The sequence below is a fragment of the Temnothorax nylanderi genome, unplaced genomic scaffold, assembly GCF_030848795.1.
Source record: "Temnothorax nylanderi isolate EJ_2023f unplaced genomic scaffold, tnyl_v1.0 TNYL_tig0011_pilon, whole genome shotgun sequence".
NCBI classification, from domain to species: Eukaryota; Metazoa; Arthropoda; class Insecta; order Hymenoptera; family Formicidae; genus Temnothorax; species Temnothorax nylanderi.
The window spans coordinates 94077-116304 of NW_027249073.1; the positions used below are offsets into that span (position 1 = coordinate 94077).

Consider the following 22228-nt stretch of genomic DNA (forward strand, 5'->3'; position numbering starts at 1 on the left):
AATGCGATGGAAATGCTCACACAAAAATATTGGATATATCCAGTGATTTATTTATTGAAAAAATACTTATGTATCGAAATATAATCTTGAAATTTGTGTATAAATTCAAGAAAGTTCCTCTAATTGCAGTGGAATTAAAGATTCCTCTTATTACTTGGACAAGTGACTTTTCTTTTCTGAAGATGCATTCCATTCATTATATAATAAACAAGAACATTATATAATAAATATATATATATATATATATTTTTATACTATTTTTTTTATATATGTACAACTTAGTCAATTTATTATTTGTATTATTAGTAATTATAATATAGCAGTATTATACCATGAAAATTTATCATTTTGTTATAAATGATTATTACAAAAAGAAAATACTACTTACACCTCATAATACAAACTGTAAAATGAAAGAGATTTATCTCTTAAGAGAAAAACATAGTCTCTTTATTAATATATAAAATATAGTCTTGTAACACTAATTATATTAGAACTAATACAAAGATAATATCCTATCCTTTTATTGGCTGTGTGATGTTTTGTGTTTTCTTCTTAACAGATTTAACTAGAGCTTGTAATTCCGTTGGTAGCTTTCCGTCTGTTTTTGGCTTTTTAGATCGCTTGTCCTGAAAGTTTCGGTACGCATTAAAAGAAAGAATGCATGAAGTGCTGTTAACGAAAATGTTCTTTTACTCACGTTTTCTGTGTGTACTTCGTTATCAGCTCTCCTCTTCAACTTCTCGTTTACTAAAGCTTCCGTACCCTTTGTCTTCCTGTAATGCGAATCCGCAGGATCGATATTGAAATGATGCGACGTAAACAAAGCGCCAAATCTTGGATCTTTAACATTAACTTCGAATTCATCTTCTTTCGCTTCTTCTTGCACATTCTTCTTCTTGTTGAGACGTTTTCGTTTGGATTTCGACATAGTTGCATTTTCTTCGATCTGCTTCATATTGAAGTGCTTTTTGCCGTCCTCGTCTTGATCCATCAAAAGCAACTCCAATTCGGCTTTACGTTGATTTTCTTCCTCCTCATTCGATGAATCGATGACACTAGCTTTGTTATCTTCCTTCCCTTTTTTGCGCGGTAAGGATTTACCGTTTTTGAATTCTTCCGCGAAATATTTATCATTCATATCTACATCAGACGGCAAAGAATCTTCCGAATCGCTTTTCTGACTTCCTTCTTTAAGCTTCTTCCTTTCTTCTTTCTTAGCTTTCTTTTTCGCTTTGCGTTTCTCTAGATATTGCTCAAAAGGTGTGAGTTCTTCCTTATTTTTCATTCTCTCTTTGACTAATTTTTCAACCTTTTCTTTGGTACCTAAGCCCCATGAGAATTCTAACTCGACATCCTTATTTTTCTTTGCCTCTTCTTCTTCTTCAATATTCTTTAATAAAGATTTGTACTTTCCAATTAGATCATTATTTGCCTCCAATTCTACATTATCGTTGGTTTCTTCAGTTATATCTTTCTTTTCTTCTGTATCTAAAATACAAAAACGATAGATTTAGATCTAATATATATAAAATAACAAAAAAAAATAAAATAATATAACGATATCATACCTGAGTCATCCTCGCTACCGCTCGCCAGATATGTCTGTAGATCATTTTCATCAATATCTTGTATTTTTCCCGAATTTAGTTTCTGCGTAAATTCTTGCCGATCTGGATTTGTTTCGTCCCACGTTAACTGGACTTTAACTTGTTGCAAAGCCGTTGTTGTAAACTGTCTTGGTTGATACTTCACGGGTTCCGGAATCTCAGTACATGTTTCTTTAGGTTCCTTCAACAAGCATTTCATGTATGAAATATATCCTTCTTAATACTTCAATAGAATTTTGATATATCGTATATTATGATCTTAAGAGATACCTGATCAAACGTCATATCATCTGGTATAAATCTGAGATCTAATCTAGTTGCAGTTGATTCGTATTCGATACCGTCGCATTCCGTGTATACTTTGTTTGCCGTTTCGACAGAATCAAATTCGGCAACAGCATAATAATATTTCAATCGATTCAATTGATACTGCCTCAACTTTTCCATGTGATATTTCGCACCTTCTTCATTCTAAGAAAAAGGAAATCAATGTAATCGTTAATGAGAGAAGAAAACACTGTAAAACTGTAACACAGGAAGTCATTATTTCATACGTCATCTTCATTTTCGTCTTCACTTCCAACAGCTTCGTCTTTTAGCTCTATTGGTCCATTAATCTCTTCTTCCTTCATTCGCTGCAGACCAAATTCTGATGGATAAATCTAAAATAAGTAAATATATTCAAAATCAACATATTATAGTATAATAATTATTATTAATTATAATTATACTATTAACAATTTTTTGCTATAGTAAATTGAATACATTTCTAATCAAATATATAAACTGCAAAACAGAAATACATCAATATATTTGTTTTATGTAATGTCATTAATTATTATAATTTTAGTCATCATTACTGTAACTGAATGGATGAGTCCACCGCTGGGCAAGAATGAATTTAACAAAATCATTAAATCCACAGCACGTATTCTATCCCAATCCATATTACAGATAGCTAATCGATACGTGATCTCATCTGTCGTATCAGCTTCTTTGTCCAGTTCGCCCCACTTATGTTCAATCTCTTCCTCGTCATCTAGATGTGATTAAAATAAAGATTCATATTTACATATCGCAGTCATTTAAAAATTCTCAGAATGTGTATAAGACATAACGAATAATATTTTACCGCTAGCTTCGGACGATTCTTCTTCCGAAGAACTATCAGTCAACAGGACACCTTCACCTCTGGCATAATTCACAGTAAGATCCTTTAGTTTCTCCTTAATTTCATTTGTAAGTCTACCGTTTTCATCTTTCTTCTTTTTATGCAGCTGCTCATCATTTTTATCTAGTTCTATTTCAGAAAGTTCTTTCTGGGCGGATTCATCCTCGCTGTCTGAGGTTTCACTAGTAGATTCATCCTCGTCGGGGGATTCCTCTGTTCTTATTCCAGACAAATCTTCCCTGCTCGACAGGGAATCATCCTTGCTCTTCTCGTTTTCGTTCTTTTTGTCTGAGGAATCCTTTACAGAGTCGATCTTCGATTCGGTTTCCTTCGCTGACTTCTTCTTGTCCTTTCTCTTCTCCTTGATATCCTTCACCTTTTTCTCACTGTCTTTCTTGCTTGTGGACGGCACAGACGCATCCTCGTCTTCGCTGCTCGACAGATCATAAAATTTCCTAAGATCCTCGGTGGTGGTTCGATTGACGGGTCTGCCGCGTTTATCAATGGTATATTTCACGGCGAACTTTTCATCCTTAAACATGCCCTTAAATCGATGGTCGATCTTCACTTTCCTCTCGGCTTTGGGAATGCGACGAAACTTCGGATCCCTCGCGATATGCGCGAAACGCGCGTCTCTCAGCATCTCGTCCATTATTGCTGATATTATTCGTCACTGTACTGAGCTACAGACGCAATAATTTCAATTTTGAAATTTTATATACAGAAACGTTGTTTTATATACAGAAAAATTGCATTCTGTGTGTCACACATGTTACACGTGTCCTCGACATTTAAAGACAGGTTAGATTAAACAAGGCAAGGATCAGCTAGGTTATTTTCACCACAGAAAAAAGAACGACATTGAGAAGTATTCCATGCTTGATTTTAGATTCGCGTACACTAAGCGCTATCTGTGTCTATTTTTGAAATTTTTGTATTAATAGAATTGTTTTTTTTTTCTGTTTTGCTAATTGCGCGCCTGTATTGGTCTGCACTTATCTAACACGATGCATCTTTCAGGTTTTGGCAAAAAGAAAGTTCTGAAAGAAATGAGAAAAATACCGAGTTGTACTGGAATAATTTTACAATAAATATCTGAAGCAGCTAAAAGGAATGAATAAATTACGATAAGAATTAATAAAATGCAGTTATTTTTGCAGATCAATTTATATTATTTATATATAAATTGTATGTTTATAATTATTACATGGCATTCCTAGAATTTTTTCATATTTTTTACCAATAAAAATATGGATAGCTTTATTAATATCTACAATATTCAAGAACATTGTTTAAACATCATTATTAAATACAAATATACAATAAATACTATCAACGCTGGTTTACAATAAAATATACAAACGTATTATATCTTAGGATAAAATATAAATAACATTTTACAAATTGTGTTCATCTTGGTGTCTCTATATTTACATATCAATCTTACAATAAATGATTCTAAATAGCTTGCAATCTACGATTTTTCTCATGAGCATTGGTCGCGTTCAGGAAACACAACTGTTGAGTGAGCGCTCATTATGATTGGTTCTTACACTTAGATCCGGAGAAGAACCAAAGGTAAGAACCAATCATATTAAAAAATCATTGACCGGTCACTCAACAGTTGTGTTTCCTGAACGCGGCCATTAATAACAATCTTGAGAAAAATTGACAAGTATATAAATCGCGCAATGACTACAATTAATTTTGCAGGTATATTACGTTTGACGATCTTTGGAATGTCTAAGTGAGATAAACAACCACTAAGAGAATGACTATGCAAGTGAAAGTCACACCAGCGATTAAAATAAATCCATCCTGTTTGGCTCGTTGCTCTATGAGTCTCATAGTGGTATTGGAAAGACCCAAGGTGTTACCGATGTCTATCAAGCGTTTATGCGCTCCCTTCAACGTTATTCTCTGAGATCTCAAGTTATCCAGGACACTGCTGCCCTGGTTCAAGAGGTCGTCTACGCCATGAAGAGCATTGTGCATGCTGTTGTTGTGCTGTACAGTGTGATCGATGAATATGTCCACGTGGTCGTTAGTGGTGAACTTCCTGGCCAGTAGGGCCTCTCTCTCCGCCTCCTCCATCTGTTGCTGCATCAAGCGGTTGCACCACGAGTTCAAGGCGGCACTGAGATGACGACTGTCATACTTCAGCTGGTCCACTCTCATCTTGTTGTTCTGCCTCTGCGACATCGGACCCTTGAGACATAGTACGTCGAGTCGCTCGCAATTGCTGAGGAAGAATCACGTAAATTTAGCCGTGTGCAGGAATTTGCGAACGATATTCATTCTGGCTCTAACTACCTGTTGATTAGACTGATTTTGTCCTCAATAGCCTGCTTCACCTCCTGCAGATCCGCGTCGGACGACTTTCTGTTGAGCTGCGAGAAAATGTGCTGCGTTTCTTGTATTAATTTGTTGGTTTGATGGTACAACGTCTCCATTTTGTTCTCATAAAGAGATTTTGGTTATTATAATCCGTCTCCAAACAACCTCCAGCAAAAATTCGCGAGATTCTGTCATTCGACATTCAACATTCAATGACGTGTAACCGTAGAACATGAAACTTGCAGAGTCGAAACACTTCGGCACAAAGAGGTTAAGTAAATTGCCAAGTACGATGAGCGACAATGAGCGTGCTGATTGGCCGTTTGCATTCTCCCGCCGAAAGCTAAATGCATATTTAAGTATCGTATAATAATTAAAGCGCAGGAAGTTCTTGAGTTGAACGCAATTTGAACGAATTTAATTGTTAAATATGCGATCGGCGTTGCAGCACTCGTAGCTTCGGAACGCTTTCGGTATCTTGAAAATCGAGATATCGCATTATCGATTAATTCAGATCGTAGTCGTAGAACGCGCCGCAATGGGTTCGCGAAAACCCATCACGCATTTGAATCTCGGTATCTTTCGGTATCTCTCGGAACTTTTCGGAATCGTCGCCATCCGAAGGCGAAACTCGCGCGCGAGGAATTGTCGCGAGTGCCTCCGTGCGATCGTCGTGAGATTCGAGTGTTAAAGCATCGTCGCGTTAATTAAAATCCTGTGCAACCGCCGCTGCCTCGCGCTCTCGCTGATTTCGGTATGAAGTTTGAGCTGCATCCGTATCGGGAGTGTCGGGATCGGTCGGATCGTTCTCGCGTGTATTTCCAAGTTGTTTCCTCGCCGATCGAAATGGATCGAAAGATATATTTTCCAGGTATATGTACATACATACACATGCATCATACAGCTTTATATTTAGCTACGTTAATTATACGTTTTGCAGCAATTTACTATTTTTCCGATTATTTCTGACATTTGCGCGTTGAGATATCTCGAATTTTATTTCTGTGTATAAGCGAAGTTCTATACTTATTTCGGTTGCACCCTCCGCATTTATCGCCTTCGCATTTTTTCCTCCTGAAAGCTAAATGCATATTTATCATACATTCAGTGTGAATTCTTAAGCGCAACTAGAACGTATACGAATTAATAGGTGTAATTGTAGCGTGAAGTTATGCGCTTAATTCGGACGCTTTCCAGTACCTCGGAAGTCGCGGTACCGCTCGCGCTCGCCGATAGATTCAGATCATAGGATCGAGAAGACGCGACGCGTTGCGAACGGTTCGCGGAATCTGCGCAGTGCTCATTCGAATCTCTCGGTATCTCTCGGAATCGTCGCCATCCGCGAGCGAAATTCACGCGCGACGAATTATCGTGAGTGCCTCCGTGTGATCGTCGTGAAAGTTGAGTGTCGTAGTGCGTCGTGACGCGTTAATTGAACATATTCGTCGGCAATCGTGCAATCGCTACGTCGCGTCGCGGCGTCGCGTTCTCGCCGGTACCTTTGTCCTCCGGAGTATGTTACGATATCAACGTGGCCAGGTACGTGTCGTCGTTCTGTAACATATAACTGTCATCGATTACATTTTCTTTGATATTCGGCGGCAGGCCGAGGCCGGGTCGCCATTTTGTGGTTTCGCGCGTTTGGCGCGCTCCGAGATTCTATTCCATGATCATATATGAAATATCTTGCATAGATTGCGATTACTTATTGAATGGAGAGCTACGCGTATCGAGCAAAGCGTTTCGCCGATGACGGGATCCGCGAAATGTCGGCAGCGCGAAAGCGCGAATTTTTAGTGCATGTATTTGAATTTAAGTCGATCGCAAAATTACCGACATTACCGACGATCAGTTATCGTTGAGTTTACCCATGAAGCTCACTCGATAATTTATCTACATGACTGTTATTTAGAATATTTATCAACTCTCATTGATATTGTTCATTATTTTTCTTAAAAGTAACATTAATAATAACGCATAATTTCTATATTTCGTATGCGAATTAATTATTATGAAGAAACGTGATATTTTTTAGAAATACTTATATTTATATTAAATTAAATTTTAATAATAACATTATAATTAAAATTTAATAATTTATAATACTAACATTTAATTACTAATGTTAATATTTATCACTTTAAAGTAAACCGCATAAAGAAATCATAAAAATACAATGGAAATATTGGTTTCTTTCCGCGTTCTCATCGAACGTATACGTATTTGTTCGCACGTTCCGATTTTCGCGCATGCAAATTTCTTATTTATGACTCGTAGACGCGTATTCGCTTGCACGTAGAGAGGAGTATTAAAATTTCTCGTTATCGCATTTGCGTACGTATGCAACTCTTTCGGTACCGTTACGTACTAAAAATAGAGGATGGTAGAACACGAGCGTCTTTCCGCCTGCGTCTGCGGCGCCAGGAATCTCGATCGTTGGCGGCTCGGCTGTGTTTCTTTAATGTATCATAAATCACGTACGAATCACGGTCAAATCGCGCGTTATGTAGTATAGTTGCCACTGTTACTCGAGTTATTGCACAAAACAGGAAAATCCATTAGGGAACGCATAATAGTCAGGAGCACAAAGAAGGAAGAAATACACTCTGAACACGATTTACAACGTGAAATAATCCAGTAACAAGTTGCACGATGACTAACGCGTACTATTTGGAATATCCTTTCAAATTCGCGTCAACGATCTTTACAATTCTTTGAGCAATTTCGAATTGATTTTTCTTAAGAAATGTCACAAAAAAACTTTGATGATCTTTGAATTAGAAGTGATCCGAATTAAGTAAAAATTAACTTCTCATTAGCCAGTCAATTTTATTCTGAAAATGTAGGCGTAAACTTAAGTACTCTAATATGCAGCAATAATTATCACAGAATGAAATAAAAATTAATTAAGCAGTGTGTAATAATTAAAAAGCGGAGGAGGAAAGGAAAAAAATTTTTACGAGGCTTGCAATGTGTAATAATCTAATAATAAATTATAAATACATGAATGCGTATTATACGGCTATAAATACAAACCGGAAAATGAGGAAGTATCCATCTGTATTGCGCACGTACTTACATTTCATCTACGTTCGAAATTGTCGTTCTTTTCTTAGACGCGAGCCGGGCGATCGTCGAGATTTAGCTTAAAAAAAAACCGGTTCAGAATACGACGCGATTAGACGTTAACGTATTATGTCATTCCCGCGTAATCCGCCGTGGGAACGCGTCGATTTTTTTTTTCAAACTCACCACTTTCGAATTCGCTGTTAGTTCCACAGTCTACAATAGATGTTTTAAGTTCTAAGCCCTAAGAAATTGACCAATCACAGTCAATTATTCTCCTCAAATTCAACTGTGATTGAACAATTTCTTAAGGCTTAGAGCTTGAAACACCTATTGTAGACCGGGACTTATACACTCGGTCAGGTCCCGTGTAGAATCGCTCGTGTAAAACGCCCAATCTCCCCCCGTTCGCTCACCCTGACTTTCGGCTGCTGCGCGCATCCTCGTCGTCATTTACGACGGGATGATGAGCGGGCAGGCGAGAGGCGAGAGATGCCTGGACGAGGGGGGGGACCCGCGGAACCGACGGATAACGGTACATTACGGGACTCATCGGAATTCACGGTACGCTCTATTCTCGACGTACGTACGTATATACGTTCGTCACGATGCAGGTTTTGTTACGAGGTCCGGTTTCTTCGGAGGAGCCCAGCGCAAACGGGGCGATAGTCTTTCGCGTCGGGGGAGACTCGCGCGCGTAACACAAGCGGGGCAGGAAGTAGTACGATGATCTTGACCCTCTCTCTCTCTCTCTTTCTTTCTTTCTCTCTCTCTCTTTCTCTCTGGGTCAGCAGGCTGAAGTCATGATGACATACTCCCAGTAAATGGAGAACGCTTACTGCCGGTATTATACTATAATTGCTACCGCTACGGGAGTGTTAAAAAGGAAAAGAAAAACGCCGGAAAGAAGATATGGAAGTCTTGCAGACGTCCTTTAAGCATTTTTAATAGACGTCTTGGGGTTATTGTGGTATGATAGGTCCGGTGGTTTTTATACTAGCGATAATTTATCTTAATCAATACTAGCTAGTTTTTATACTAGCGATAATATCTTAATTAATGACTCGCGTGTCGTCGAAAAGATTCGTAGAAATAAGGTTGTACACAGAAATAACAGAATGTTATTCTCGGATTAATCTTTACATTGGACAGATTTACAGATACGATTTAACGTTATAAAGATACTTAATTTAATCAGCAAACAACAACATAGATTCTGGAGTAAATTATCTCTAAAGAAACAGTTACATTTCCTCTAGAAAATCTAAAATCTCGACGCCGCTATGCCTTGTCTTTGCACGACGTGTACAACAAACGTGGATCCGAGTTTCGCCGTTCATTATCCCCGACACGGAAATCCTGGCCGACAGGATGATTCTTAAAAGTGTACGATATGTCGTAAAGATAAATTACACGGCGACGAGCGTCCGTTTCGCACAGGTCGGACGATCCTCGGCCGATTCTAACGCAAAACGTGTTGCCCGATGTTGCGATATAATAGCGCGCGTGATATAACTTTACGACGACTTAGCGCTTAAGGGAGCCGGTCAGCCTGTGGACACGACGTTCCTCCTGTCGGTGGACACCCAGGCTCACCTGAAACGCCATTTGCACCTGCTCGAAACCGGCTCGGGGAGGCGGCGAGTCTAGTGAACTCGATCGAATTCCGAGACCGGATTCCGCGAAACGGCGCGGCCGTCCACTGCCCCGATTTGCTTTTTCATTTGTCGGCCGGAATAATGTGTCCCGCCGAGGCTTTTGGCACGAGAAAGAGAGAAGGATGAGAGCGGAAGGAGGATGATGCTCGAATCGTCCTTACACTCCGGCTACCCGTGAGCAGATTTCGATTAGAAACACGTTTTATATTACGGCTCGTGTGTAACTAATAAATGAGCAGACTGGCTTGACTCATCCGCCGAGTATCAGCCTAGAAGTATATTTCAGGTGTCTTGAAAGGGGACGATATGTAAATTCGTTGAGAGAGATATTTATCGTCGACGAAATCCATCAACTGCGACAGTCTTATCTTCCGTATAGTTCGTGTCAGACGACGGATTCTCGTCGTCGTGATAATATGACGAGAATTCGTCGACCCATAAATTGACCGAACGTCACAAATGCGAGATAACTCAAGGGACTGCGATTTGTGACGAAGGGTAATTCAATCGTTAGAAATATTTCTTTCAAGAAATCTTCAATATACTTTGTTCAGTGGCCGTTAATCTATTATCAGCCAACATTCGTTTTAGTTTTATTGTACAAAACATCTCCAGTTCCGGAGCAAAATGTATCTTCAAAAACCTTCAAGATTAAAGAGAAAGATATAATAGGAAAAAGCTCTTTTATAGAAAAAATTATAAATAAATGAAACAAAATATTGAACAAATTAATAATAAACATTTTATATAGTGATATTATTAGCTAGCTAGTTTGTGAAACAGCTGATAATCGATTAAATTAAGAGACCAATGTAGACGACAAATTATGTGGAGTTGCACGATGTCTTCTGGTAAAAAGAGAAGTAGAAGACAGATTCATCCCGTTCACTCCAGAGTTCGTTTCATGTACATCCACACACTCTTACCGGAGAGATTTCTTTCAAGAAATAGTTATTACTCTAGCGTCGCATCGATGAGATTGTCGAGCCATTCGGGGACTTTAATGCCCGAAATCGCTCTGTACCGTGACGTCCTGGTAGAAGGGCCGCGGTATTTAGAATGAGTCCTGTCGTTCCGAACAGAGAACGATCAGAGATGCTTGTGACTTGCGGACTTGACGAACGATTAGAAGCTCGGAACGGCCGGCGGCGTGTCGCTGGACGCGCTAGCCGAATTTCTCGGCTTGCAGACGCAACCGCTCTCCACCAGCACGTAATCCTGGCCGGTCAAGGTCACCGGGCCGAGGGGAATCACCAGAAACAGGTACGGTACGTAGGTCTGCGTGCACTCGCCGTGAACCACGTCGCATTCCTTCGATCTGAAACAACCGACCGATGAGAGAGATTCTGTTGGGTTCGTTCACCGGGCGAGAGGCTGTTTATGGGTTGCGTTTGCGCCGGCGATTCCGTAGCGCTCGAATACGTAAGCCATTGCTGACATAACTTCGTGTGTAATATGTAAACCGCGAGACAGCAGGACGTGTGCAAAGATGCTTGAAGTTGTACGTTTACGACATTCGTATCTGTCATTAGGAGATGTTTCTTTACGAGCAACACGTAAATGAAAAAGAGGAAATTCTTTAAAATTATTTTCTCGCGTGACTTTATATCTTTCTGCATAAGTTTCTCAGATATACTTCGATGCATATCCGATAGGAGAAATGTATATTCTTCGCGTATATTTCTACTAATAATTGCGAGAGAATTTTAATTGCACTATTTAATAACTGCACATATAACATTGATTCGCTAGCGATCCCGTATGCTAACAGAGCTATGTTTGAATTATCTGGGGAGGGATTTTGCATAAAAAAGATATCAAAAGTAGGTGCATGTCGATCACGAACACACAGTTGTAAACCAGTTCGTCCTACTGTGCCACATACGAATTAATTCAGCGAGCGGGCGGTTCAGGTGAATTTCAATATGGTCCGATGTCCGATGTCCCGCTGCTCTTATAAATCACTGATCAGAAGTTCGTGCAATATATCGTGTCGATAAATAATTGACCTCACACGAATCCCATTTGCATAAATTAACTGCAGAAAGAGTATTATAGCAAAGCGCATTTGGAATGCTTAAAAATCAAATATTTTAGATACGGTTGAAATTGAAATTACAATTTTTATGTTCTTTACTCCAATTTTTGAGCAAGCCTAACAAAGATACGTATTCTTTATTGAAAACAAAAAGACTTTGTCTAGCAATCTCTCTAAAAGATAAATTATAAAAGTTTTTCTTTCGGTTAATTTCAGGCTGAAATACTTTGAGTGTAAATACGAGCATAAGCTTCATTTAAAATTTACTAAAAAATTTGATGCAAAAAATTAAAAAGTCGCGGAAATTTGCAAAGTTGATTACAAATTCTCCGAGAATCTCAGTCGCGATACTCACTCGCAGACTTCGAAGACGACCTGCTGCAGGAGATCGGGGAACTTCTGTACGATCGTTACTGGTTGTCCACTGGTGAGGCTGATGCCGTACATAGGCGCCGTGGTATTGTACCTTGTTTTACAGAGTCTGGCAGGCGAGCCGCAACTTTCCTTCGCGGAAATCACACGGCCTGAAAACCCAGTGGCGATCATCTCGTGAGAATTTAATTTTTTCTCGTTATGATGCGCACAATTGTAGCCTAATACGTATTATAATCTTGACGCGGACCACCGTATTCTCCGGAGTATACTTATATTTGACATTTATGCGCAAATATGTATACTTGACATAAAACGTTATTGCGGTTTATTGACAGCTCCAGAACGTTATAATACGGTATAGTACGAGATGGTCCCGCAAGAATACGGGATTCATACGGGACTCTATTAGAATTATAAAGATTAAAAACAGCATCTTTACAAGTATGTACATCATTAAACACGCCAATGTTCAGAACACGCGAAAAGTTTCATCGTTCAATTTTCTGCCCATGATTAAATCAGTGCCAAAGACAAAATTGCAAGTAGCAAACTTTTTTCTAGCTAAGATAACTCGTTCTTCTGTAGAAGTTTTAGAGAGGAAGTCAACATAATTTTTTTCTATAAGTGTTAAGTATATTTTTATCTTAAATGCTTATTTTAAATTTGAGGAGAGAGATAATGCTTTTTACAAATAACAAACAACCACGTTCACAGCTTGTTACCTGAATAATAACAGTAATAATGTAAAATAAATTCTTTATATTCATATTGTAATATAAATTCTTTATACAAGCTCAATTCATATTTAATCATCAAGTGATTAAGTCTATCGATTGAGACCTACTGAAAATAGAGTAATGTCGGGGAACAACTGACGTTAAGTCGAGATTCGCTCTCGGAATCAGCGGCCTTCGTCGAGCATTTCAAGACGAGCATATATGCTCGAAACGAGTGGGTCGCCGGCAGGTCCCGTTATGAGCACAAGGAACGATAACTGTATTGGCTGGATAACACGATGCCTTATTGCTGGCCCATCGGTGCGCCACCGACCGACTATTATCGGGAGGATCGAGCACCACGACGCGGTGGCCCCCCTTCACCCCTCCCCCCTCGATCGGAAAACTCCGCGCGGATCATCTCTTCGGCCGCGCGAATTTCGCAGAAACTCCGACGACCGGCCACGAAGTGATTAGAAGTCGGTTTAGAAGCGGGTTTTCGTGTCAGGGCAGCCGCATAACTGAAGGCTGCAGGGCAACGAGTGAGCCGCGATCGTAAACGGCTGTGCACGCCGATCGGCTGTACCCACACCTCGCGACCGGCCGTTCCAATTTTCGTGGGGCCCGCTCGCGGGGCCCCGAGCGCCGTTCCCCGCCGTGCGCGCCGCTAGGTTTTTTTTTCGAGGTCTTCGGCTGCGTGGGAACAGGGTCGTTTTATGCGAATACCGAAGCAAGTTAAGAGCGCTCGCGCTTCCCGGATAATTCGCGTTTGCGAGTACGGAATAGGCTTTTTTTCGCGATAAGTCCTGGAAGCCGTTTCCTCGAAGTTGAAGCAAGTAATAAAACAATTTTCTTATTAGTTTTTACTATTTCTTATAATGTATCTGCTCGTCGAAATATCGCTATGAGGTATAGTGATTTAATTATTTCAATCTATTAGATCAAAGTAGGAGCGATTTATTTCATATATACACCGAGAAGTTAAGAGAGGCAAAAGTGGTTATTGATTTTATCATTTCTAAGCTTCCGTTCATATACTTCACATACCGTAGAATCAAAACACATTTGTTTTTGTGGATCGTGATTTAATACTCGTTCTCAATTTATTCAATTAAGATAGGGGAGATTTATTCATTTACCCAGAAGTTGACAGAAACTTAAAGTGGATTTTATTTCTTAGCCTTCGTTCATATACCTCTCGGCGCAGAATTAAATAAACTTCAACACGAAACACGAAACAGGAGGAAGCGAAGTTGCACGTGCAGATATAAAACCGGTTGACAGAAGATCAACAAGAATGTAAACAACTTCCATTGGGTCACGATATAATTAACTGCTGCATTTAGATAAGGTCGTGAAAAATAGCGAGCGGTGCAGCGGAGGAACGAGATGAACCAAATCGAGGATATCGATCTCTTTCTCTTTCGCGGTTTGGAGACGAAAGAGAATATCATACGTTTCACGTTAAACGCGGACTTACCTTTCCGGGAGCTTCCGGCGATAGAATAATCCCCGTGAACCGCTTTGTAGTTGTGCAAAAGCGCCTGCCTCGTCAGTTCGGGATCAATCGTCCGTGGCTGATGCGATCGCGCGGTTCGACTACTGCCCGCCCAGAGGTTCTTAAAGCTCCTCGATATCGCGGCGCTGCGAGAACGGTACACATAACATCCGTTGCATTCTGCTTAGTTATTATTAAGATCGTCTCTTACATGCTACCGGTCTCGATAGTTTGAGTATAATCTGCCCCTCAAAACACAGTCCAATAGTTCTTGGCGTTGTGTATTTAATTCATCCCGGATATGTTCTCCCATCAACAGAGCAAATTAAAGTGGAAAACAACTAATGAAATTTTAACCGTAGATCGGTATTTTATCAAGAAATATTTATAACAAAAATATTTTAATTATATCTTATGATTATTTGAGAGAGATAAAGATTTCGATCTCGCGTAGATTTAGATTTCATGAAATTTCGCGAACAAATTTATTTTTGCTGAATAAATTGTTTGTTGTTTCAATCTTGCCTTAGTATTTAAATCATTTGAATTTTTTAAAACAAATAATATGAAAAATTGTTTATTATTCAGTGAAAACTGCAAAGTACTCAAACTACCAATCGGAGAATGTAAGTTACCAGATAACAGAAATGCTTAGAAAATATTTCAGCATCTCTTCAAAGTGCCTCTTAGATTAAATGTTTCGTGTGCAATTTATCTTATTTTAAGCGTGAAAAAATCTATAGATCTTTTACTACTTACGAGGGGTACTGCATGTTATTCGGTCCTATGCAGTCATTGGAATCAGTTAGTGCGTCTCCCCAAACATATTTTAAACCTAGACCATTACCCTCGCACTTACTGGCACCGTATGCATACGTAAAAGCCGTGATAATAAGTATCAGACCGAGATACCTGGACATCTGAAAACAAAGAGAGAATATGGATTTTTTAAAAACGAATGATAGTCGAAGTAGTTGTTGTGTCTTGAAGGTGACATGTTCTTTAATAATATTCCTTGGACATAAGAGAGCTTTTATACTTATTTTAACTTCTGAAAAGTCACGTTTCATGACTTGAACACTCGTCTTCAGATTTCAAATCATCATTGGATAACTATACGTACAGCGTCTAAAGTGATAGTTTAGATATATTCTATACTAGATATTATGTGTAGATATTCTAGCATCATTTGCAGCAAAAGATCGTCAATGCAACGTAACGCCGCATTAGATAAAGTGATAGTCGCAGAGAGAAGCGCTTTGCCGCGAGCGAAATCCTGCCGGGAGGATATTATCTTCTTGTTAATAAGGATTGATACCGCTGGCGATGAACTCACACATGCTGCGTCAGCATACGTAGGCTTGGATAAGAAGCGCAGAGCGCGACGAAAGAACGCGTGAGCGAGCGAGCGAGCGAGCGAGCGAGCGGTCTTGGAACCCGAGTTCGCAAGAGGTCAAGAGCAAGAGTAAATGACACACGCAGGTGTGAGCACGCACTTCACAGCTCGAGAGAAAATTCCGCAACGGCTTCCTGAATCGAAGCCGTTGTGTTGAGCGAGTCGTTATTTTCGAGATATTTACTCTTCAAAGCGAATCCTAGAGTTACAATGAATAGATAGTTTATTTTCATAAACGGTCCATTCATTCTCAACAGAGCGTGGATGCTGAAGATGGGAAAACAATAAGTATTTCCTGTGAAATCAGACGCAAAAGGATGTACACACACACACACACACACACACACACACACACACACACACACAAACGTCCATTTAGATAATTTTTTAAAAAACGCGATTAAAAAAATTCTTCTTCTCTTATAGTCAAGTTTTTATTTATTATTAATTCATCTTTCTGCGAAGTGTAATAGTGATCGTAACTGATATCTGATTTCTACATAGTCTATAAAATACTATATATATACGTGCTTCGCGTGCAAAAAAGCTGCAATTTTATCAGAAAGTAAATATATATCTAATTCCCATTAAGCTTTGGTCATATTTTCTCAGTTATGGCGGTATATCGCTCTAATTAATCCTTTCACGGTATGAACACCGTACGCACGAGTAATTTGATGTAACGGATAATCGCCGGGAAATCAGCGGTTCTCGTGAGGCTCGCCATCATTTCGCTCTCGGAATCCGCGTCGAAAGGATTTCCGTTTCGCGGGTGAAGTTCACCGTGAAGAAAAGAATTATGTCAGAATTATTTTTTTTCCTGTCACGACGCCTCGTATGTGGTACAATGAGAGTCGCGACATACATGAGTGGGAGAGAGAGAGAGAAAGAGACAAGGAGAGAGTGAACGACGGGACGCGAGAGCGCGAATTAGGAATAATGATTAGCGATCGCATAATCGATGCGTGACTTCCTATATGCAGTTCGAGGTTTGTAGGTTGGTGGGACCGTGTAAAATCCGTTATGCGCTGCTTATGCGCCTCTAGGACGAGTGAAAGCGATCGCGCGTTTGGAAAGAAGCTTGACGCGCGCACGACGTTGCATTTTGATTGCAATTTTCACGTGTACCGGCGTTCGCGTTACAACGCGGAATAATAAGCGGGATTGCTTTCCAATGTTGACGCGAGTCCACGTCGGACGAGATTCAATTAACCCTGGCACGATTAAGAAGACCAGTTCTACAGAGCTGCTTCTTGTGGAAGAGAAAACAGATTATAAAGACACAAAGATTACAAAGATTTGAAAAAAAAAATAGTAGTTATTGAAGACACTTTATAAGATATCAATTCACAAGATATAATTAATTTTACTAAAAAATATATTTAATTAGATCGTTGTTTTCACAAAGAAATATTTAATTCTCAAAATCAAAGAAATATAAAAGTTTGCTCATTGCTATCAATCTTTCAGAAAGCGTAAAACTTCTTAGGATTTTGAATTTTATATTTCTTTTGTTGTGAATTAGTCAATTCCAGCAAAATATCTGTTAATTAATTATTTGTGATTTGTACAAATAAAAAATAGCGCTTTACTTAAAAGTCTTCTATCATCAGATTTTCGCATTGTGTTTCAAGTTATCGTAATTTTTAGTGCGGTTAATAAAAATCTTGGGGAAGATTATTGCTTCTTGGAGAACCGATTTGATTGACGTTTGACGGGCGCTTGAATAACGAGCCACGGTCAACAATGGGAGAGCAAGGAAATCATTAACGGATACCGACCAAGGTTGGTCAATGGCCGTGACCGTCGAGAGACGGGCATGTGCGCGTGTTCGCACTCGACATACCTGTTACCTCGACAAATCCTTGATCCCGGCATTGATCTCCTCGATCTTTCCCGTCTACCGCGTAATCGTTATAGCTTATAAACTCTCCGGATTAAGTCCGATTAAAACGATATTGAGAGAAAATTAGAAAGAGATCTCGATTGGGCCCGTTACGGCCGCGTGGTTGAGCAATATGTCGAAGATGCGCTTAAGATATATATATATCGTTAACACGAAGTCAAGCCGAAAGAGAGATAATATCCCGGCATGATTGTACGTAATAAATTCGCGCAACGGTCAAAGGATGATTACTCTCGTTACGCGCCGAAGTTCCCTCGAGTCCCTGATTGCTCTTTCCGCTCCGTCGCGCATTCTTGACATTATCCGCCCTGGGAGCGTAACAACAGCCGAGCGACCGCCCCGTGTTTCTTTTTTGCAAGCGCGGAAAAGGCGCGATAGGTGCTCGATTAACGTTACGATTAATCACAGTCCCGACGTCGCGCTTCCCGTAGCGCGATTCATTTCGCGCGTCGGCGCGACGGAAAAGGATCGCAGGAAGAGAGAAAGAGCTAACCAGATCTCTCGCGATCCCATGTCTTCCGTTCCAATACGTTCATACGTCCCGCTGTATATAACGTTACTTACTCCACCGTTGCGACCTTGCGGTTAATTAAAAGCGTTCTCACGCCTGCCGGCGCGTTCTCGGATCCGCGATGCGGTCGCGGTCCTTTTTACGATCTCTCGTTCCTCCCTCGATTTTTTCGCACGAGAGTCACGGTGAGACGCGGCGTGTATATACAATTAGTACATAGTTCTAATTTACAATATGATCGATCGAAAGAGCGAATATACGAAAAAAAAGAGATATCTTACGGTGGGTTGCAAAGCTGATAAATACGGATGTGAAATCATTTCTTTAACATAATAGTAGTCTCTTTTTAATACACTTAATAATGTAAATTATTAACACTTTTCGTTCTTTTCATATATTCTATTTTCGTTACCCGCATAACGAAATAATTATGTAACATATATTGTATAATTAATAATCTATTTCACGTATAAATAGTTACCACATTAATATAGAAATGCTTGTGTGTAAAAAGCGTTCCACGATTATTAATTCACATCCTAACGATCATTACAGCTTTGCGTCCTGAGAAAATTTATCAAAAAGCAGAGGCAATTAATATAATGCTAATAATTACAAATTACACTTAAAATCACTTAGTTTAATAACGTTTAAGCATATATAAATGTCGTTTAAACGCGTCGTGACAGACGATCGTAAAAAGAAGAGGAGCGACGCGCACGTGGGAATCGCCTGAACCTGAAGAGCCCGCGCTGATCGGGATCACCGCCGGCTCCCATGCTGGCGGCGATTTCGGATGGGGACGACGATTATTCGACAGGCAGTGATTCCTCACGTCGCGGCGTCGTTCTGTAATCGTCTCGGCCGGCCGTAAGTGTACTGTTACTACTCAAATTAGAATCGCCTTCTCCCTCTTTCTCATCTTTACGACGGCGACGTATAGGACAACGATCTGTAAAATCTGTTATCTCAGAAATACGCTCTTGTCACAAAATAGATTATCTTCTTCTGTGCACATTAGCAATTATATTATCAATTATATTATTATATCAACAGAAATCGGTAATTTATAATTTGTTTTGTTTCTTGTCTATACGTCGTCAAAATTAAACTAATTTGATGAATAATCATTGAATGTAGTAAAATATTTTAATTTTGAAACTAAAATTTGTTCAAATTTCTCGCGGTTCTTTGTCAGGGTGAATTTGCATAATTTTTGCAACAATTCTTTGTACCGTTCTCCAAATAAAGTATAATTAATAAAATATATTTTTCAATTATTTAATGCTATTAATTTACTAGTAAAACAAATAATTTATATCTATTTTATCTCTATGCATGTATTTATATCTACATATAATTTATATTTATGTTCCTTGTTTTTCCATGATTAATGAGAAATTTAATTAAGGAACGAAGTTGTTAACAGAGTTAATTGGGCAATAAGGTTCGAGGATATTCCGTTTTTGCGTTTATTTTGAGAAACAGATTCTCTATATCTATACGGTCCATACACGATGAGTCGCCGAATCTAACGGTAACGTCGATTCATCCAAAACGTCGCGTCGTTTCCTCTCACAAGTCGAACATTATCGAGTCGTACGTTTACTTATCCTTGTGCTCGATAACGGTACATGCGTTTCGGAGGTTTGTTTCATGAATAAATTATTCTGACTGTCACCGCGAGGCTTAAATTCTTTCTTGCGGCTGATGATACGACAAATCTCAAACTAACAATCTTGACTTAACTCGTAACAATCAAATACATATCTTGCCGCGTTATTTTATAAAAATATTTTATAAAAAGAGCAAATAATGAGTTATATAAGATATGCAATGTGTTTTTAACACTAACAATAAACCATAAAGTAATATTCGAAAAATTGAGGTAAACAAATCTTAATTTATTCCGCAAATTCAGATATCAAATGCAGATTTGATCCTGAAACCAAGTATTTACCTAATATCAGAAAAATATGAAGTAAAATATATCTAAAATAGTTTTATTTAAAATCTGATTCAATCAATTGTTGATTCGACACTTCAATTTTTTTTGTCAGTCACTGGATTGTACATTGTAAAGCGAAAAGAATTTCGACCGTCAGTAGAAAAAGCAAGATTAAACTGTAACTTATTTGTAGCCGCATACCTCGAGAAAAACCCGCGGCTTGCGGCTAAACGTTATGCATTTACGTTGTGCCTTAGATAATAAACGTTCAAAGCACCACCTGGCCTTTTAAGTTTAATGAAATAATCGTTTCTTTGGGAAAAGTATTTCAGTCTTTCTTCTTTCGTCTACTTGTTCGCGTAGATTTCAGGCGGTTGTAAAATCTATCCCTCTTACCTACGAGGGGTGGATTTTATATCCGCCGAACCTCATTCATGCAATGGTCCATCGATCTAAACTTTGTTTCGAATTTACATGAATTTAGACTAAAATTTTTACTTCTTTTCGCAAAGTTAATCGTCCGAGCAGAAATTTACGAATCTTACGAGAATCGGCCGGTGGTGGTTGAATTTGAATTACAATTTTGAAGAAACGTTTGATCTGTATCTTACTCACCGTGAGGAACATTTGTTTCAGCTTGAGTTAGAAGTCCTTCCTCGGCCTGTCCGGCAATCTCCACGTTACATTAAATCAAGCAGACTGTCCTCGAGAGACCGGGTAAGTAAAAAAAAAGCTATAGATACCGAAAAAGGGAATATTAGAGAATTAGGGCACACGATCCTCTCTTTCTCTTCCTTAAACACCGTTCATGTCACTGCACCGGATGTCGAGTGGGGTCGAGCACCTCCGTCCTCGCAGGTGGATGTCCAGAGGTTGACTGTAGAATCGTAAGTAACCGCTCTCTGTGCTTGGGCAGCGAGTCGGGGCGAAAGAGGGGATCTTTCTTTCTCTTTCTTCCTTTCTAGCTGGGGATACTGGCCCCTATATATTCTGCCTCTAAACCTTTTTCCGCTTACTGGTGGAGAAAGAAGACGATTTGATGTGAAAGAGGGTAGGCTCTCCCATGAATCCCTTTTTCAGGATAGGTCGGGAAACGTAGAGTCTGAAGTTTTTTTATACTAGAACGACCGAGAGGAAATCGGGTCTTTTGGAAAAAATTATTGCTCTTAAAAGAGCAACAATTAATTTCTTATATATAAAAAATTGGTTTTTATTCTGTTATCAGTATTGATTAAAATACAGGAATAGTACGCGGGCTGCGACGAGAAAATATTCAGTGTTCAACATAAACGAAAAAAATTTCAATTTTTTATAGAATTTTTTGAATTTAATAGAGCTATAAAGATATCGGATATATTGTGAAAGTAATTTTTTAAACGGAATTACATCGTACTAAACTTTTATCACACAAGAATTTTTTACTAGTTAATTTTTTATGACGCACTAATTATAATAGTTTTATTATTCAAAGAATTTTTTTGTAAAAATTTTAAAAATTAAATCAAGCAGAAAATAATATTAAAATTTGTTCAAATTAACGAAAATTCTTGCATTGTAAAATTAAAATTACAGATTACATTCATAGCATAAATTTTCTTGAATAAAAATCTCAAAGAATAGATATAATATAAATAAATATAAAATAGACATATAGTCCATGTTGTTATTAAATAATTAATAATTGTTTTAATTTTTAATGAAAAATAAATAATAAGGTAGGTTAATCCGAGCAATATTAAATACTTTAATTACTGTTAAGGTTCCTGTTCATTCACTGCCATCTTGGATTGATGAAGTAAGAAAATATATCATGAAAATTCTTGCAACGTACATTAAAATAAAAATATTTTTCAATAGCGTTTCTGTAATTGTAGAATAGATTTTTTAAATATATATACCAAAAACTCTTTTGTTTAAACAATTAATAAATAACCCATAAGTATATGTCGAATTGAATTGCGCCTAATCAAGGACGAAAACAATTAAGCTGTTTGACAG

At 38.7% G+C, this 22228-nt stretch overlaps 3 protein-coding genes across 3 annotated transcripts; all 3 read right to left on the reverse strand.

The window, feature by feature from the left end:
• Positions 1 to 428: 428 nt before the first annotated feature.
• On the reverse strand, positions 429 to 3592 carry LOC139767622 (ESF1 homolog). Its single transcript, XM_071697078.1, has 7 exons — positions 2743 to 3592; positions 2471 to 2649; positions 2165 to 2272; positions 1881 to 2081; positions 1572 to 1791; positions 701 to 1491; positions 429 to 629 (listed from the first exon to the last, which is right to left on the reverse strand). The coding sequence occupies exons 1-7, from the start codon at positions 3431 to 3433 to the stop codon at positions 516 to 518; spliced, it is 2304 nt and encodes a 767-aa protein (XP_071553179.1). The 5' UTR covers positions 3434 to 3592; the 3' UTR covers positions 429 to 515.
• A 447-nt stretch (positions 3593 to 4039) lies between these two features.
• Positions 4040 to 5640, reverse strand: Membrin (Golgi SNAP receptor complex member 2). Its single transcript, XM_071697079.1, has 2 exons — positions 5095 to 5640; positions 4040 to 5023 (listed from the first exon to the last, which is right to left on the reverse strand). Exons 1-2 carry the CDS (start codon positions 5232 to 5234, stop codon positions 4525 to 4527), a joined length of 639 nt encoding a protein of 212 aa, XP_071553180.1. The 5' UTR covers positions 5235 to 5640; the 3' UTR covers positions 4040 to 4524.
• A 5327-nt stretch (positions 5641 to 10967) lies between these two features.
• Positions 10968 to 20857, reverse strand: LOC139767604 (uncharacterized). Its single transcript, XM_071697048.1, has 5 exons — positions 20846 to 20857; positions 15229 to 15389; positions 14452 to 14615; positions 12236 to 12404; positions 10968 to 11160 (listed from the first exon to the last, which is right to left on the reverse strand). Exons 1-5 carry the CDS (start codon positions 20855 to 20857, stop codon positions 10968 to 10970), a joined length of 699 nt encoding a protein of 232 aa, XP_071553149.1.
• Positions 20858 to 22228: the final 1371 nt, after the last annotated feature.

Excerpts from the sequence above, each read along its gene's own strand:
- LOC139767622 (XM_071697078.1), bottom strand. The coding sequence starts at position 3,433 with ATGGACGAGATGCTGAGAGACGCGCGTTTCGCGCATATCGCGAGGGAT. Across the intron at positions 1,492-1,571 it reads CGGTAGCGAGGATGACTCAG|ATACAGAAGAAAAGAAAGAT; the intron begins GTATGATATCGT and ends TTTGTATTTTAG. Across the intron at positions 630-700 it reads ACGAAGTACACACAGAAAAC|GACAAGCGATCTAAAAAGCC; the intron begins GTGAGTAAAAGA and ends CGAAACTTTCAG.
- Membrin (XM_071697079.1), bottom strand. The coding sequence starts at position 5,234 with ATGGAGACGTTGTACCATCAAACCAACAAATTAATACAAGAAACGCAG. Across the intron at positions 5,024-5,094 it reads AAAATCAGTCTAATCAACAG|CAATTGCGAGCGACTCGACG; the intron begins GTAGTTAGAGCC and ends ATTCTTCCTCAG.
- LOC139767604 (XM_071697048.1), bottom strand. Across the intron at positions 12,405-14,451 it reads CGCCGGAAGCTCCCGGAAAG|GCCGTGTGATTTCCGCGAAG; the intron begins GTAAGTCCGCGT and ends CTGGGTTTTCAG. Across the intron at positions 11,161-12,235 it reads GTCGTCTTCGAAGTCTGCGA|ATCGAAGGAATGCGACGTGG; the intron begins GTGAGTATCGCG and ends CGGTTGTTTCAG.